At 44.2% G+C, this 17,777-nt stretch overlaps 2 protein-coding genes and 2 non-coding genes across 4 annotated transcripts; all 4 read left to right on the top strand.

Moving 5' to 3' along the window:
- Positions 1 to 6,462: 6,462 nt before the first annotated feature.
- Positions 6,463 to 6,545, top strand: trnal-uaa (transfer RNA leucine (anticodon UAA)). The gene has a single exon. It is a non-coding gene; the product is annotated as a tRNA-Leu (tRNA).
- Positions 6,546 to 8,991: 2,446 nt separating this feature from the next.
- trnaw-cca (transfer RNA tryptophan (anticodon CCA)) lies at positions 8,992 to 9,063 on the top strand. Its single transcript has one exon. It is a non-coding gene; the product is annotated as a tRNA-Trp (tRNA).
- A 5,018-nt stretch (positions 9,064 to 14,081) lies between these two features.
- Positions 14,082 to 14,921, top strand: LOC148664111 (uncharacterized). The gene is made up of 2 exons (XM_088631479.1): positions 14,082 to 14,711; positions 14,813 to 14,921. The coding sequence occupies exon 1, from the start codon at positions 14,154 to 14,156 to the stop codon at positions 14,535 to 14,537; it is 384 nt and encodes a 127-aa protein (XP_088487605.1). The 5' UTR covers positions 14,082 to 14,153; the 3' UTR covers positions 14,538 to 14,711; positions 14,813 to 14,921.
- A 91-nt stretch (positions 14,922 to 15,012) lies between these two features.
- On the top strand, positions 15,013 to 17,223 carry LOC148664110 (zona pellucida sperm-binding protein 3-like). The gene is made up of 6 exons (XM_088632875.1): positions 15,013 to 15,107; positions 15,185 to 15,359; positions 15,437 to 15,554; positions 15,753 to 15,853; positions 15,931 to 16,004; positions 17,210 to 17,223. Exons 2-6 carry the CDS (start codon positions 15,235 to 15,237, stop codon positions 17,221 to 17,223), a joined length of 432 nt encoding a protein of 143 aa, XP_088489001.1. The 5' UTR covers positions 15,013 to 15,107; positions 15,185 to 15,234.
- Positions 17,224 to 17,777: the final 554 nt, after the last annotated feature.

The raw sequence follows: 17,777 nt of genomic DNA, 5'->3' as shown, positions 1-17,777 counted from the left end.
TATCTTTTTTTAAACCTCCGGTTTTTCATCGATGCGTAATTACGCACGAACTGGAACCCGGGGGACCGCTGTGTGCACACGTTCACAAAGCGAGAAATACTGTTCAATACGCTTCATGCGAAAAACCCGTATATGACCATAGGAAGCAGAACAGCGCGGTCTCCAATTACCCAGACTGTAAGCACGGGAATAAAGCTTTGTTTGATTTCTGAAACCCTTCCTTTACGTCCTGTTTTCGTTCAGGTAAGGGTCAACTATATTGAAAATACTACTGACAGCAGGAAGATTAAAATATTCTTTACTCAGCAGCTTATTAAAAACAGCTCCCATGATGTTCAAACCGATTTTTTACACAGAACACTGACACAGCTTTGTGTTCTGAATCTCTTTTTCTCTTGCTTTTATTTAATGTGGCACAATGCACTGGGATAGGGGTATTCTGTTCACAAACCAATAGCATTTAAACCACAGCACCCACAATGCTGCAGGTAAGTGTTTTGCACACTAAGCAGGTCATCTGACTATTCCAGGCTTTGTTTTGGGTTATGGAACCTTTATTTTTTTATGATTTTCTGAAGATAACACTACAGGTGGGATGGGTGGGTTGTCTTCATGGCTCAATAGCATTTCAAATACAGCACCCACACTGCTGAAACCAAGTGTTTTACACACCAGACAGGCCCCCGAACCTCATACAACCTTACTGTGGCTGTGGCCCCTTTCTTTATTTTGTAATGAGTTTCTGAAGATAACACTACAGGTAATACACTGGGACAGGTGGGTCATCTTCATGGCTCAATAGCATTTCAAATACAACAGCCACACTGCTGAAACCAGGTGTTTTACACACCAGACAGCCCCCAGAACCTCATACAACCTTGCTGTGGTTGTGGCCCCTTTCTTTATTTTTTTATGAGTTTTTCAATATGGCACCATTAGACAGGCGGTACATGGGGATAGTACATCGTGCTCTTCACGAGTCAATACCTCTTCAAGCACAACAGCCACAGTGCTGCAACCAGGTGTTTTACACACCAGACAGCTCCCCTAACCTTATACAACCTCGCTTTGAGTTGTTTAACATTTCTTTCAAATCACTTGGGTTCATCAATCATTTGATAATCTTTCAGCGTGGAATAAACCTAATACTTGTTCCTTGGAGATTACCATCTGCTGATAAGTTATGATCGCTATATTGACCATATACAATTTCTTGCATAAGGAATTCATATTTTGCATACACCGATCCCCCCGGAGTCCCAAGTGATTCTGGTTTGGAAAGCTAAAGGACAATGAGCTTCACGATACCAGGGGGACAGTGGGTGGTCAAGTCTCCCCTAAACAATGGATCTTGTCAGATTATGATGTCAGTGCATTTAATAAATGTTGTTGAACTCTCTTTAGCCCAAATACAGAGGAGCCCAGACCCAGAATGTTACACATACTGACAGAGAGTGATCTCATTATGTGTGTTTGGATTTTAACAACTATTTTTATTGTTTGCTAGAACCAAAACAATCTATGTTAGACATTTTCATCTTCAGCCAAAAATACAAACCTGTGTACGTAGTGTGGTGCAGGTTCTTGTCCCATCCTGCTCTTGGTCCAGGTTGGAGGGTTGCACCGATTCTGAGTCTTGTTAGCTGGTATGGATGGGTTTGGGGGTGTTGATACCAGAGTGGTCCGGGGGGGGGGGGTGCAGGTGTCTCGGGGGCATTCTTGTTTTTCTGTGAGTTCAGGTTGATTCTGTTGGTTTTGCCACGAATCTCCCTCACGCAGGCAAGCGCTCCCGCATTCCTACGAGCTCTCCCCGTACCAAACGTGCACGTGTCAATCAGTCCTCTGCTTAAACCCTCATCTGCCCCCGGTCATTGCTCACGATTGAGATTCTCTCCCGGAGCTTACGTACTAACTACACCTTTGCCTTACAACGACTTCTCCCCTGGACCTCGACCCCGCTTTTCCGACTACCGCTTTAGCCACTCGATTTTGTACCTTCGCCTGTTTTACGCTTTATCGGATCCTGACCCCAGCCTGTCTCTTCGTTTACGCCTCTGCCTTCTGAATCCACACCGACGCCTTCCCAGACTCCGACCCCTGCCAGTCCCTCGACTACACTTTCGCCTGTCGATTCTGTGCCTACGCCTGTGCTACATGTGGAAGACCGAGTCAAAAGGTCAGGACAGTGACTATGCGTGGGAAAGGTTTTCTGTTCGCACCTAAGACCACTGTCTTAGGTGCAAACTAAAGCCTGTGATTCCTCACACCCATTCAACCAGAGAAAATTGAAACAGATTGTAGGATGCCAAATGGCACCCCCCTGTCCTGTTTGTTTGACTTCTGACACTGCCCCTTTCCCTGTATGTTCCTTTGATATGTTAAAGTATTGCCTACTTTTAATGTATAAAAAAGGAAAGTATAACTTCAGTCCAGTGAGCATGTCTTGAGTGCTAGGGGAAACCCTTTCTCTGTGATATGCTCCCCTTCAGCTGATTGTATTAAAGTTCTCTGTTGACAATCTCCCAACCTGAGTGAAGACTGAGTTTTTTTCGACATACGCCTTCCCGGACTCGGACCCCTGCCTGTTTACTCCGACTACGCCTGCGTCTCGTGCCAACCCTACCAAGGGCACCGCATTGGATCCCTATCCTCAGCAGTCAGCCCCTGCGTGACAGGTTCTGAGTGTCTTGGTTACATCCGTTTGTGTGTATAGATGAAAAAGCTATTGAAGAGCACCCCGACACCCCCCACCCATCTCGGTGGAAGTTGCCATGTTCAAAAAATTAAAGTTTAACACAACAAAGCATGACTTTGAAAGGTCAGGAGGCCTGCCTAATGGTGGTGCTGGCCCCACTAGCACCTCTTCCAGCAGCAACCTTAGTTTTTCCCAGGAGGTCTCCCATCCAGGTACTGACCAGGCTCACACCTGCTTCAGTACTGAAGGCTGCTGATTATGGCCAGCAGCCATATCACCCTGCAACTCACAACTGGCAACCCACTGAAGCTAAGCAGGTGTGAGCCTGGTCAGTACCTGGATGGTAGACCTCCTGGGAAAAACTAAGGTTCCTGAGGGAAGAGGTGCTAGTGGGGCCAGCAGGGGGCGCTCACCCTGCGGTCCATGTGGGTCCTAATGCCCCAGTATAGTGACGGGGACACTATACTGTAAACAGGCGCCTTCCTTCGAATGAGATGTAAAACTGAGGTCCTGACTCTCTGTGGTCATTACAAATCCCATTACGTTTCTTGAAAAGAGTAGGGGTGTAACCCCGGCGTCCTGGCCAAATTTCCCCATTGGCCCTTACCAATCATGGCCTCCTAATAATCCCCCTCTTTGAATTGGCTACATTTCTCTTCTCTCCTCCTCACTGATAGTGGTGAGTGTTCTGGTGCACTATGGCTGCCGTCGCATCATCCAGGTGGATGCTGCACATTGGTGGTGGTGGAGGGGAGTCCCCATTACCTGTAAAGCGCTTTGAGTGGAGTGTCCAGAAAAGCACTATATAAGTGTAAGCAATTATTATTATTATTATTATTATTAATGAGCACAACACTTGATTACAGTAAAAAAATCATTAAAAAATAAAGAAATGTTCCACAACTCAAAGCGAGGTTGTATAAGGTTAGGTGGAATGTCTGATGTAAAACACCTGGTTGCTGCACTGTGGTTGTTGTGCTTGAAGAGCTATTGACTCGTGAATAGCACCCTCCTATCACCATGTACCGCCTGTCTAATGGTGCCATATTGAAAACATCATAAAAAATAAAGAAAAGGGACACAGCCACAGCAAGATTGTATAAGGTTAGGGGGCCTGTCTGGTGTGTAAAACACCTGGTTGCAGCACTGTGGCTGTTGTGCTTGAAGAGCTATTGACTCGTGAATACCACCCCCTATTCCCATGTACCGGCTGTCTAATGGTGCCATATTGAAAAAATCATTACAAAATAAATAAAGGGGCCACAGCCACAGCAAGGTTGTATAAGGTTAGGGGGCCTGTCTGGTGTGTAAAACATATGGTTTCAGCAGTGTGGCTGTTGTATTTGAATTGCTATTGAGCCATGAAGAAGACCCACCTATCCCAATGTATTACCTGAAGTGTTACCTTCAGAAAATCATAAAAAAATAAAGAAAGGGGTCACAGCCACAGCAAGGTTGTATGAGGTTAGGGGGCCTGTCTGGTGTGTAAAACATATGGTTTAAGCAGTGTGGCTGTTGTATTTGAATTGCTATTGCAGGGGCAATGCTTGTTAATAAGACAGAATTAAGCGTTGGTATGCTGTCCTAAAGGAGGCCCCATCTCACCCTCCATCTCTGTGGTGCAGCCACAGAGAAAGTATTCATGCAGGCTGATTTAAGATGTTTTCTTTTGATAAGGAACAAGCTCCCAGACGGGGATGCACTTAGCTAAGCCTGGCTATCATGATCAATGGTCATCCATTGGCGCCTATCAGTCTAGAGAGTGCCGAATGGACATCTGGACTGCATTCCTAAGTATCAAGAGTAAGTGACTTATATCTCATCTTGACCAACCAATCAGGGACTGGCAGGGCGTGGTAATACCATGTGGGTCTCCAATGCCCACCGAACTCTCAACCAATCAGCACACACCTGGGTCTTGGTCAAAAAGGGTGCGCAAGCTCAGATCGGGGCTCTCCTTGGCCATTTTCGTGCATCCTCAGAGACAATCACGTGACAACTGCTGTTGTCTGCAAAAGGACTTGGACTTTGTTCTAAGCGCAAGGCCGAGGATCCCGTACGTACTCAGAATTCTACCAACGTGAATGCTCCGCTTGATCAACGGCAGCCTACAGTTGGACCCTCGTCGACAACCTGAATAGCTTATTCAGAAGCAGCGCTGGACCGGGAACTAACCAGTTTCTTCCCAGGCAAAAGAGTGACTTGTGAGGACTCGCGGTCATACTCTGTGCATAGAGACTTTCTACTAGCCAGCCGGACTGCTGGTAGATCCCCTCGGAGCAACGACTGCCCTGCGCGCCGCAGTCAGATTTCTCCGCCCGTCCTACTCCGAGCTGCACCTTGACTGGTTGGTTTGGTGTTCGTGCCGGGAGATTCCAAATCCATACACAGTGGAAAAGTAAACCCCATGTTCTACATTGCTTCTCGAGAATTCAATTGTACCTCAACACAAGTTGTTATCAATTTAATTCATGAGTAATGTATTTACTTCCGAGTTTAGAGTAACAGTGGGTAATAACACTGGTTAGCGATTTGGTAACCGAACGATATATATTGAAATATATTCTCTGTTGTGTATCTCTTTGTGTTTGCATCTCTTCGAGATTAAGTACCTTGTATATTGATAACCCTCACAGTAAGGTCTGCTGCTCGTATCCAGGCAGACTAGTATATCTTTGGTGCACAATTTATATTAATACATGTATCTCGTGTATTGAACCCGTGTGTGTGCGTTGTTAGTTGTTCTGACGATTGATTTTCTAAAAGCTACAACGAACAACCTCGTGATTACTGTTACAATTAATAATTGTCTAAGTAAACCCATCAAACCACTACACTATTGAGCCATGAAGAAGACCCACCTGTTCCAGTGTATTACCTGTAGTGTTATCTTCAGAAATTCATAAAATATAAAGGTTCCACAACCCAAAACAAAGCTGGGAAAAGTCAGAAGACCTGCTTAGTGTGCAAAACACTTACTTGCAGCATTCTGGGTGCTGTGATTTAAATGCTATTGGTTTGTGAACAGAATACCCCTATCCCAGTGCATTGTGCCATATTAAATAAAAGCATGAGAAAAAGAGATTCAGAACGCAAAGCTGTGTCAGTGTTCTGTGTAAAAAATCGCTTTGAACATCATGGGAGCTGTTTTTAATGAGCTGCTGAGTAAAGAATATTTTAATCTTCCTGCTGTCAGTAGTATTGTCAATATAGTTGACCCTTACCTGAATGAAAACAGGGCGTAAAGGAAGGGTTTCAGAAATCAAACAAAGCTTTATTCCTGTGCTTACAGTCTGGGTAATTGGAGACTGCGCTGTTCTGCTTCCTATGGTCATATACGGGTTATTCGCACAAAGCTGTATTGAACAGTATTTCTCACGTTGTGAACGTCTGTACACAGTGGTCCTCCGGGTTCCAGTAAGTGCGTAATTACGCATCGATGAAAAACCGGAGGTTTAAAAAAAGATAATTAGCCCACTGATAGTTTGATGTAGAGGCTGTGGAAATATCCACAAGTCTTGGTCTTTAAAATGCATTTGGTTTGACGGCGTTCTGTGCTTCCATTGTGAAGATATGGACAAAAGAATATTCGTGCTCGGTCAAAAAAATGTCATAAAAACGAAAAAGTAAAGGCTGAGAAAGCATTCACAATGTATTTTATACACAAAGGAAGTATTCTCGCAACTCTAAGAGGTTTCGTGGTTTAATTTTTTTTAATTACTGAATCATATTTAAATGTTAAACAACTGAAAAGCATATTGCTGTAGACCAGGATGGCCGAGTGGTTAAGGCGTTGGACTTAAGATCCAATGGACAAATGTCCACGTGGGTTCAATCCCCACTCCTGGTAGTGTTGTAATAAGTTTTAAGTGACAGAACACTTTGATGATTTACACTCTATTTAAATATGAATTTACTAAATTTCAGTTCAGTTCTCTTTACTCCCACTCCCTGGCATAACTGAGCTCTCACTATCGCATACTGAAGGCTTTACATGCATTAGCTGTGATACAGCTCCCAATAAAGACGGAATCAAACAGTTTGTTCTGTCTCTCATGGTGATCCTCTTCTCGATCCAAATGAAATGTTTAATATGATGCGTCGAGAAAAAAAAAGGAGTGAATTTCCGCCTGTAATGATTGATGCCCCATCAAACATTTTGTAACATCCCCGGAAGATTATACAGTAGAATCCTGGTTTGTGGCTTAAATTCAAGGTAAACAAGACCAAGGAAACGAGTTGGAAACTTGATGTCGAACTGGAATTTAAGTACCCGGAATATTTCACTACATTGGGCAATATGTGCCAGAGAGGAGCACTTTAAATCCCTTCGATAGCTCAGTTGGTAGCACGGCTGACTGTATTAGAAACAGTTAGGAATCCTTAAGTTGCTGTTTCAACTACAGCTCGAAGAAAGGTGCTTTTGTGAACTTTAATTAAATAGTTAAAATAGCGAATCTTTTTCACTCAGACGTTGATCAAAAGCTCAATAAACGATGAAGCAGAGGCTGTTGTTCCGAATTCAGCTAACATCTGGTTGTCTTGTTTTGGCAAATGTCTTATCTGTGAATTAAGGGACTATGCTGTCTGATTTGTAATTCAAAAGTAGATACAAATGTCACTGTTTTCAAAGGATAGGTACTTAATTGGCTTTATGATTTGGTATTGATTTTGTATCATTATATTATTACGTTTGTGCTTTCTGTGTTTTTTATCGTATTGTGAACTTATTTTTTAAACAAATGCTTACAAAGGCAAACACAGCACACATCTGTTTATACCAGCGGTGAATTGTACATTTTTATTAAGTACAATCTACTGTATTTTTAGAAATAAATGGCATACTGTGCACGATATGTTGCAGAAACACAACCTGATATTTTCATAATTATTATTTTAATCATTTAACAAGTATGAGGTCCCGGATCCAAATCTTCAGTTCTGATTTTTTTTTAAAGTGATATCTTCTCTTCCTCTTGTGGAAATCACAAGATGTGAGCAAATGTTTTTTGTTCTTTTTTTTTCACGTTGCGATTTAAAGAGCCTCAGACGCACAGTCTGATAGTAACCAAACCAGAATGGATTCTGCTGGGAGCCGGACTGAGCTCATTCTCACTCCCTGTGCTGAAAACAGAATTATCTCTTCCCCGAACATCGTCTACAGCTGCTAGATATTGCTCTGTGTCCTACTGCTCCAGCAATTCCTTTGACCAAAGACAGATCACTTGTGTGCTTTTAAACTTCTTGCCACTACAGGCTCTTTGATGGCTCATGCTGATCGTCCTGTGGATCCAAAAGAAAATATTAAAGCTGATACTGATATTTTCGATTGTAATTTGCATCTAGCTACAACGCCCCTGGAAAAGATAATTTATTAGTTGCGTGCAATCGGAATCTTTTACTTTATGTATGGTAGTGGAAATAGTTTTAAAAATGTTTTCTAAAGAAGATTGTATTGCCAGGACCTGCCTTTAGGGCTCACTAGCGATGACGCTGTTGATATAGATGGAGAAGAAATGTAAGATGAATTGATGATCTAAGCTAAAATAGCCCTAACACGCCTGCTGTAACAGTGTTTGTATTCATAGCAAGTAATATTCTTTTTCAAACCCGAACGTTCCTTTTGCATTGTGTTATGTAACCATTAGCGGTTTCGGTAGCTTCTGAAGAGCGCACTTTTCCAAACTGAAGCCTATAAGAACATTATTCAAGATGCACCATGGCCCAGAATCGTGCATCGGGACTAGGATTAACATCAATTGAAAGTACTCCCAAATAAAATATTTGACCGAAAAATTAAAAGAGTAGGCAAGTATTAAAAAAAAACCATAACTTCTTGACTTCCAATCTCTTTCCTGGTTCAGGCCATGTAAAATGACATATTCAGTGGACTCATGCCGAGGTTGTGAGTTTAAGCCTCACCTGCAGCAGCCTGGTTTTCTGTCTTGACAGGTAAACAGTGTTTTTTGTTATTTGCTAAATGGAGAGAGGATTCTGTGTTAATTGTGCTCCTCCTGGGAGAGGTCAAGATGAGACGTTCACGAGGCTGGTGGTAAATATCCTGTCCAGGAATATCGGGGCTGTAGGGGGTCAGATCTATAGATGTAGTAAACACATCAGTGGAGACGGTGTGTCTGCTCTCTGTGAGAGAGCCGGGCGGAAAGAATATTCTGTGGTCTGGGAAGAAGAGTCTCTCGTTGGAAGAGCGGCGCTCCTCACAGGAGAGAATGAAAAAAAATCTTTTTCAGGGATGCTGATTGTTCTCTTTGGGGGAATTAAAAGCACTTGTGGCGAGTGACCTCGTGGCGCAATGGTAGCGCGTCTGACTCCAGATCAGAAGGTTGCGTGTTCAAATCACGTCGAGGTCAGCTGAGGAGTTTGCAGGCGCTGCTGGTGCCGAACCCGGAAATTACACCACGCAGTCGGGTTTTATCTGTACACCACATAGGTAATCTGAACGAAGTAACAGCGCAGTACAAAACACCCAAACAGGAGCTTATGCAGCGAATCATCATGAACACGACAAGAGAAAAGGCACATTGCATATCCGCGAAACATCACGCCCGGCTTTAGAGACAGTGACATCAGAGAATGGAAGCTTCAGACCCCTTTTTTGTTACAGGTTCAAGCAAACCTGAAAGTTAGGGAGTGTTTGGTCTCTTTTGTTTGAAAAAGTGTCTGAAGCCTGTAATTATAATTTGCCCTTTTTTAATTGTAGTTGAAATCCACTCCCATGTACCAAGACCTTACAGTATATTCATGTTTACTTAAATGACTAACGCCATTGGACATTAGTTGGTGTTTTTTTTTGTAACGATTTGCTATTTCATGTAGGAAAGAAAGGAACCCAGACCCAACGTTTGCTTTCAGGTGCGGTTCATTTACATAACGGACATCTATTTCTGAGGAGCCTGATTTAAATCACACAACCCCGGTAGAAGTCGAATCGACAATCTAATAAACCGAAATCAGACGCGTTATCCATTAAACCACCAGCCCGTCACGTAAATGAATTGCACCATGGTGAGTTCAGCGCCGCTCCTAGTAATACTCCACCCCCATCTTAAATTTCTACGTGAGAAACGTGTTTTCTACATTTTTATCAGTTTTTAAAAATCATCACTTTTAAGCAGACAAAGCCTTTATGTGTCGCTCTGAATTTCTAATTGATTTAGAATTCCAAGAAAAAAGCGTTTTGTTCCACAACAGCGTGAAATGATCACGTCTTTCACTCTACTTCTCTCTTGTAGTAAAGCAGACCTTGCTGGGTGAGTATTTGTTCTGGTAAATTAGGTCACGGATCATGTTAACTCACTTCTGTTAAACACAACATTTCCTTATGCACGGGAGTGTCTTTGTACAGCTGTTATACAAAGGGCTGGTGGTCAGGGACGCGCTTCGGATTGTTTCGATGTAAACATAATCTCCGCTAAAAGCCCTCTTGAACTTTGCAGGAAATGTGCGTGAAACCATTTTCACGTGTGGAATTTTATCTTCAGCTGGCTGTAGTTAGAATGCCTTATACACCCGTTGTGTATCCTTAGCAAAAATGTTTTAAAATTATAACACAGAGTTGTCGGAGAACTCGACAATCATTATTAAATGAGCACAGTACAAATGTACATTGATATTTTTGTTGTATGTACTTTAATTTTAAAAGATATAAACATAACTGTGCTGATATGGATGTTCATTTGAAGGATTTGAGGAATCTATAAAAGATGTCAGAACAACAAAAGAAACATTTGGGCATCTGCATATTTGTAAAGATTAAAGAGCACCCTAAGTGTGAAGTTTGCACATACGAGAGAAGAAATCAGTTTCAATGCACGTCATTAAACTGATGGTGTGCTTATCAGTCGTGCATTAAACATATATAGCAGAGGATGGCTTTGATCCATTGATCTTTGGGTTATGGACCCAGGACGCTTCTGCTGCACCACTCAGCTATGTTTAACACAACTGCTTTTGCACCTGAGATGAAAAGTTTCAACGGTAAACGCAGACGTCACTGAGCACTTGGTCTTTTGTAGTACAAACCATCACACGCTGCTCTACATGGGCGTCTTCAAGATCGTTGAGAACCAAAGCTTCTGCCTTCCTGGTTACTGATTCTTTCTTCGTTAATTCCCAAATCTTCAATGAGAATCAGTGAAACGAAAACCAAACACATGTACACACTCGCGTCCTAGCATGAAAGAAAAATGATGGAAGCGTTTGAGAAATAACAAGAGTAGTCTGAACAGCTCCAGCCTATCAACTGCTCTACAAAGTGATCGCTATCTCCACACCCAGTTTATAACACTGAAAATGATTCAGGAAGCACAGCAAGGTTCTAAAAACAGCGGTTGAAAAGCATCTAGATACATAAAATGACAATTTCTCAAAAGTAAAATCTTCATCTTTTAAATATTGTCATCCATATATTTTCGTTTTCCTCTTTTTTACATAACACGCTTTCGAGAAATAGAGTGTCTTGTAATGAAGGCTGCATTAGAAAATGTGTATCTAAATTAAAATCGGGTTTATTACTTCTGCGGTTTTCAGCTTTCTTAGCGCTTGGGTCTCGATTCAGATATTGCAATGAAAGCAACAGGGGAGTAAGTTTTCCTTTTCTAAATCAAAGGTGATCTGCTCACAAGGAAGTATAAAAACTTCAGCGTTTACTTTTTGAAGACCGCAAATTGTCGAAACACTGTTGCTTCATAAGCTTATAAGTAACGTTTCTGAGCATGCATTGTATTACTCATGCTGTTATTAATAAAAAAAAGCTTAAATTCACGGGTTCGCCTAATACACGGTGCAACCCGTACCTGCAGCAGAACGCTGTGGCACATGAAGCCGTTTTGTTTATCGGTTGTAAGGATTGAGGAGCGTACTACAAATCGAGCAAGCGAAAAGAAAATTAAACAGGAGTCACTTTTTGGATTGCTAATCCATTGTACTCTGCTCGTCTAGGTTCAAATCCCATCCTTGTCATGGTTAAGGCCTGAGACGTGTGTGTTTTTTCTAAACGGTGTTTTCATTTGTTTCCTTTTTTACTCCTGTACTAGAGCAGTAATATTTCTAGCGGTGGAAGAACATGGTATCACATGCTGACAGCAGGAACACGTGGCCACAAGCTGCAGTACATTGGTTTGGGAACAGCAATAACTTTCCTGTGGAGACAGGTGCGCCGGTATTAATACAGCGCTTTCGAGCGGAAAGAGTTACAAGAACTGACTTAAACTTACCAGTTATGTTCAATAGCTAAAAACACAAAACCAACCTCTTCAGTGGTTGAATCTAAATAACACAAGCCAATGCTGCCATCAAGGGAAAAAAAATCCTGAGTTATGTAGTTTGAGACTACATATCTGACTTTCAGTTTGAAGCGGTACAATGGATTCTAGGTCACATTCGTTCTTGATTCAGGATATATATGAGTGTGCTAATGGTTAGAACTGTGTTTACATGAGGTACAAACGGTAACATTTTCATTGCGAGAAGAAAGTCAGTCCGTGCGCATTTCTCAGCATGCACGTTGTCAGGAAAACTAAACCCACAGTGCCAGCAAACCTTTCGATAGCCTGTAGGTACTGCCATTGCAAATGTAACAGGTTGTTCATACACACAAATGACATCGTTGCTATCTCGTAATTAGGAGATAATTTGGTATTTATTAATTAAGATTTTTTTCCTGGGTGGCAAAAATGCGCTTCCGCAATAAATCATAGACTCTGCTTTCAAAATAGCTGCACCAGGCACTTGGACACAGATAAACACAGGGATTTAAAATTCAGGAATATGAATGGTCAACTGCTTACAGTTGGGTTTTTACGTTTTCTTATTTAGCGATTTGTGTATCAATCTTTTAACAATTCATTAAAATGCTAACAACATGTAAAATAAAAACAACAGCACCGTTAAATGAAGGGGAGACAGGTAGTTTTTTTTTTTTACAATCAGATTCCAATCTCTAATGCTGTGTGTGAGAGCTTAGGTAACTTTCCTTTTCTCACATTTTCTGACGACTATTCCAAAGGGGCACCCTGTCAACTCCTAATACTTTGTATGTTTGATTATTGTCGTTTTATTTAGAAAAAGTTCAATATTGATCATAACTTTAGAAAATTATGATCACGAATAAAAAAAGGGGCTAAAGATGTGAGTTGCTCTTAAATCAGAGCCGGGTGACACGGGCTTCTGTTCTGATATGGTTGTACGAGAAGCAGGAGGAATCGCTTCTCTCCTATGGAGCATGAGCTGAATCAGGAGGGAGACATTTTGTATGCTCGTGCATATGTTAACGCATGACCTACATCGTAAAACTAAATTAAAAACTAACATTAAGTTGTCAAAGACATTCATTTATATACAAACAAGAGACAGACATAGCAATGGTTCTACATTAACTTGTCCTGCACTGACCAGACTAATTGAAATGTATGAAAGCCCGTTTCTGCCAGGGAGTTAAAAAAACGCGCTATGGTATCGCAGAATTCCGACTAAGTAACTCAAAATTGCGACTTGGTAACTCAGAACTCCGACTTTATATCTAAAATGTTCTTTAGCTCAGCTAGCAAGGCCTGGATTCAAGCCAATACAGTGAGGCACGAAGTAGGGTGGGAGCGGCGAGGGCACAAGCCCTAGAACCCGAGTCCGTTACAATAACAAAAGGACAGACAATGAAATATGGGCTATTTCGAAGTCGCAAATGTGAGATATAAAGTCAAAATTCTGAGTTTTTAGGTCGCAATTCTGAGATTCTAAGTCACAATTCTGAGATACCATAGTGCGTTTTTTTTACTCCCTGGCGGAAACGGGCTTCCATTGGTTCTCAGTGCTGCGAAGCAAAAGCAATCTCTGAGAAATCAGACAAATTATTATCAGAACATGTCAAAAGCTGATCAGTATTTCTTTACTGGGAAGCAAAGAACTGCTTGTATTACACATTTTAATATGACATGCAATTAAACATGAAAATTAGTAAAAATATTATTGTAAAATTACGTGTTGATAGAACAGCCCCCTCGATAAAAGAAAGTGTGGACGGACGTGTCGCATGTTCCGTAATCTGTCTGACAGCGAGTTTAACACTGTCCTTGGAAATTAGAAACGAATTGAACAATAAATTAATCTGAGCAAATTTTACAAGTGTGGGTGATTTCATTCTGTCGAAATTACGTGGAACTCCTTCGCTGGGGTCAGATACACACGGGAAAGTGTTCAGGCGGCTTCACGGAGACCCGCCTCAGACTGGAAGCAGGTTCTAATTAGACGCTGAGAACAATTCAGGTCTCTGTGTGTAATTGATTGTGTTGATTGAGCGGTAGTGCGACCATGTGTGTGGTAGCATAGTCCTGCTAGTATAAAAACCTAGTCACCGCGTTCACACTTTATGCTCTCTTGCTTCAACACAGTTTGGTGGTTTATGTGTCTTACTTCTGTAGCAGTTTAGCGGGACGTCAATTTGGCAATGCGCTCGTTTCTCTTTGTGCTGTGCCTGTGCGCAGGGGCCGGGCTCCCCGCACTGATTTCCGCCGGGCCGGCTGGCTGGGACTCTCGGGAATTAGCGCTCCAGGCCGACCTCCCGGCTCCTGAAGACTCAGCCCAGTCGGAGGATTTGAACCTGGCAGATGCGCCCTCCGAAGACCTGTCTGCAAGCGAGAACGACTCGCAGTCCTTGGCTCCCGACTTTCGCCGCCTTCCCGTGTCCAGAGACGCGTACTCGCCCTACTTCGACAAGGAGAAGATGAAGCCCGAAGCCGGCAGCCGACCCTTACCCGCCTACATCAAGAGCGTCCTGTTTCCTCCCCAGCGAGGGCGGCAGCCGGCTCGCCCGGCCATCGGGGGCACCTGAGGAGTGGCTGTGTGGTGCGACTCCAGCAGGCTGTACGTGAGGGTCAGTCGGCTCCTGTTCGGCTTCAGCTGTCGGCCATCGGAGGTGACCTTGGGCAACTGCAGCGTCAGCCGAACCACACGCAGTTACTTCTACTTCATCTACGGGCTTCACGAGTGCGGCGCCGAGCGATCGGTAAGCGGCTCTTCATCTACAGGCAGTGTATCGATGTGAGCTGTAGGGCCAGTATCGGGGTTGCCTTTCCTGGGAATATCCCTTCCTCTGTGACTTTGCAGGTTGTCCAGGGCCGCCTGGTGTACTCCAACACTCTCCGCTATGCCCCGCCCTCCTCCAGTGCACCTGTGCATCGCTTCATTCCCTTCTCTGTGCCTGTCAAGTGCTCCTACAACAGGTAGGCAGGGCTCTGCTGCTGCTGAGAAGCCGCTGGGAAAGTGTCCAGAAGCCCCTCATCCCCTCTGTCCTGCAGGTTCCCCTACTCCTTCAAGGTTGGCTATGTCCCCACGTGGGCCTGGAGAAGGACCTTCAAGGACCTGAAGAACAAGCACAGCTTTGTCCTGCTCACCACCAACTGTAAGCTCCTTGAGCGAGTGGCTCCACCTGCCTGCAGGGGGTGCTGTGTGCAGGTGTAATGCTGCCTCTCTCTCCAGCCCACTGGGTCCGGCTCTCTCCCAAGGATGAGTACTTCCTGGGTCAGCCCATGTACTTCCAGGCCACTGCCTACTTTGCCACAGCGGAGCAGAGGCTGTACATCCACTCGTGTTACGTAACTGAGAAACCAGACCAGCACTCCCAGCCCCGTTTCCCCGTGATCGACAACTTGGGGTACGGCCCCTTCTGGGAGGGGAGGTGGGCAGGAGCCCTGAGAGCCTGCAGGGGTTCATCCTTGTCCTTGTCCCCAGGTGCATGGTGGACAGCAAGGCAGATGGCTGCCTGTCCAGGTTTGTCCCCTCCAAGCAGAAGGATGTGCTCCGCTTCACAATTGATGCCTTCCTCTTCCAGAAGAAGCTGTCCAGGAAGGTACTGCTCTCAAAGGCTGCTCAGCCTTCTCGCTCTACTGATCCATGGTCTGCTTTTCCATCCATGATCTAGATGTGAACCAGACTGTGGCAGCTGTAGTTCCTAGAGCTGCCAGCTTGCCTTCACTGATGGCAGAAGGTCCTTCTCTGTCCCTCTATTGGCCTTGATCCCTTAATGCTGTGACCTTCCCTCTTGCAGCATGAAGTGACTGAGCTGTACATGCACTGTGTCATGGCTGTGGCTCCTGCTAAAGCAACACCAGGGACCAAGTCCTGCACCTACAACAGGGAGGCTAAGAGGTACTTCTGCAAGGAGCCTGCTGAGGGTGCTCTGGGACATGCCAGGTTTAGGCCTCACCTGTAAACCTTTCCTCCAGGTGGGAGGAGCTGTATGGTGACCATGAGGTCTGTGCCTGCTGTGATTCCAGGTGTGCTGGCAGTCGGAATGAAGGTGGGTCTGGTTCTCTATCCCTTGTGGATGCATCTCTGCCCAGGAGACAACCATGCTTGGACAACTGAGGAATGATCCCATGCTGGACAAAGGGACTGTTTAGATGAGTAGCATCACTGTGGGACTCTGGGTATAGCGGATCCCTCACTCCTGGGTGTTGCTTGTCCACAGGTACCAGGAGCCTGGTGACCAGCAGTCGGGTGGCTGTGGCACCAGTAGAAGCTCCTCTGGATGTGGGAGCTGACTGGACTGAGGATGAGGAGGGAGACCCTCAGAGCTCCAGTGAGGATGCTGAGAGCACCAGTGAGGATGTGGAGGGAGCAGAGGACTTTGGAGATGTTGGCCAGTGGACAGGTAGGGTCTGGCAGGAGGAGCTCCTGTAGGGGTGGGTGTCCTGCAGTTCAGCTGGATTGTTCTCCTTCTTCCTCCCCAGGTGCCTGAATGAAGGCTCCAGCCTGGCCCTTGTGACTCTCCTGCCTCCACTTGCCTTGTAATGGCAACATCTCAAACCTGTGAAAGACCCTTCTGCCTGCCCTCGTTTCTTTATGGTTTATAGGTTTGAATGGGGTGGAGGAATTCAAGGGAAGTGAGACCCATTAATCAATGGAAGTATTTGTGGGGGTTCCCCTTTCAAGAATGCTTCCCGTATTGCTGCCAATGAGGACTGAAAATGTCTGGAGTAATAAAGTGTTGTAGTTGGGGAAGATGGCCGCACTATTCCTTGGGCAGGGTAGTGTGACTTTTTTTTTTTTACTTGGGGAGAGACAGAGGTGTTCAATATACTGGAAATCCTCCTGTTTCCGAGAGGGGTAGTGCTTATGGAGTGTGAGTTGCTACTGTAGTGCCCAGTAAGAGTGAGATCTGGTGTCCTATTCTAGGCTGCACAAACTGACTAAAAGAAACACAAGGAAGGGATTGTCAACAGGGGCTTGGTATAAAGTAGGCCTTCCCTTCCTTAGCAAAGGAACAATACTGGTGCACAAACATCAGTGAATAATGGTGTAGTTAGAATCTCGGAGGTCTTATCTTATGGGTGTTGGTTTCACAGTAGTGGTATTGGACAGTCATGAGAAGTATTAGGATTGAGACTGGAGATCCCAGTACTTGACTAGGAAGACAGGTGTTTACAACCACCTCTACCAGCAGCACAGACTGTGTAGATTGAGACTGAATGCTTACTACACAAAGCCTCTCCCCTGTTTCAGTGTCCCAGTCATGAATAACAAGTGAATCCTAGTCTTCCTTTGTGACTACCTATAACTTGCACAAATCCTGCTGGCCCACTAACAGTTAATCTTTAGCCCTACTGCACTGCCCTATTAAAGCTTCAAGGATTTAGGATAAACTATTTTATATAATGGTTCCAAAGGTGGCTTCTCAAAGCACTTGTCTTAATTACAATAAGAATACACAGGATAAAACAATTCCAATAGACAGAGGAGACCATGGATGGTGGTACTAAGGAAAGTAGAAGCAGAGGGGTAAAGAATGGAACCAGTTCAGTAAAGGCTCTTCTACAGAACAAGGTGTTGAGTCTGAAGTTGAAGGAGTTTAGGGAAGGTGACTCTGCTATCCTTGGGCAGAGCGTGGGGGCATAACAGGAGAAGGCCCTGTCACCCATACAGTGTAGACGGGCTTGGGGGACAGTTAGGAGACCAGAATTAGAAGAGCGAAGGTTATGAAGTGGGGAGTAGGGTGATAATAGATTAAACTGCAACTGAAATGTGAAGGCACGTTCTACAGTTTATGCAAGCAAGGGTAATGTTAGGCTTT

The sequence above is a fragment of the Lepisosteus platostomus genome, chromosome 5 (genome assembly GCF_059453375.1).
Source record: "Lepisosteus platostomus isolate fLepPlt1 chromosome 5, fLepPlt1.hap1, whole genome shotgun sequence".
NCBI lineage: Eukaryota > Metazoa > Chordata > Actinopteri > Semionotiformes > Lepisosteidae > Lepisosteus > Lepisosteus platostomus.
This window is presented reverse-complemented; position numbering and strand designations above follow the sequence as displayed.

Excerpts from the sequence above, each read along its gene's own strand:
- LOC148664111 (XM_088631479.1), top strand. The coding sequence starts at position 14,154 with ATGCGCTCGTTTCTCTTTGTGCTGTGCCTGTGCGCAGGGGCCGGGCTC.
- LOC148664110 (XM_088632875.1), top strand. The coding sequence starts at position 15,235 with ATGTACTTCCAGGCCACTGCCTACTTTGCCACAGCGGAGCAGAGGCTG. Across the intron at positions 15,360-15,436 it reads CCCGTGATCGACAACTTGGG|GTGCATGGTGGACAGCAAGG; the intron begins GTACGGCCCCTT and ends CCTTGTCCCCAG. Across the intron at positions 15,555-15,752 it reads AGAAGAAGCTGTCCAGGAAG|CATGAAGTGACTGAGCTGTA; the intron begins GTACTGCTCTCA and ends TCCCTCTTGCAG.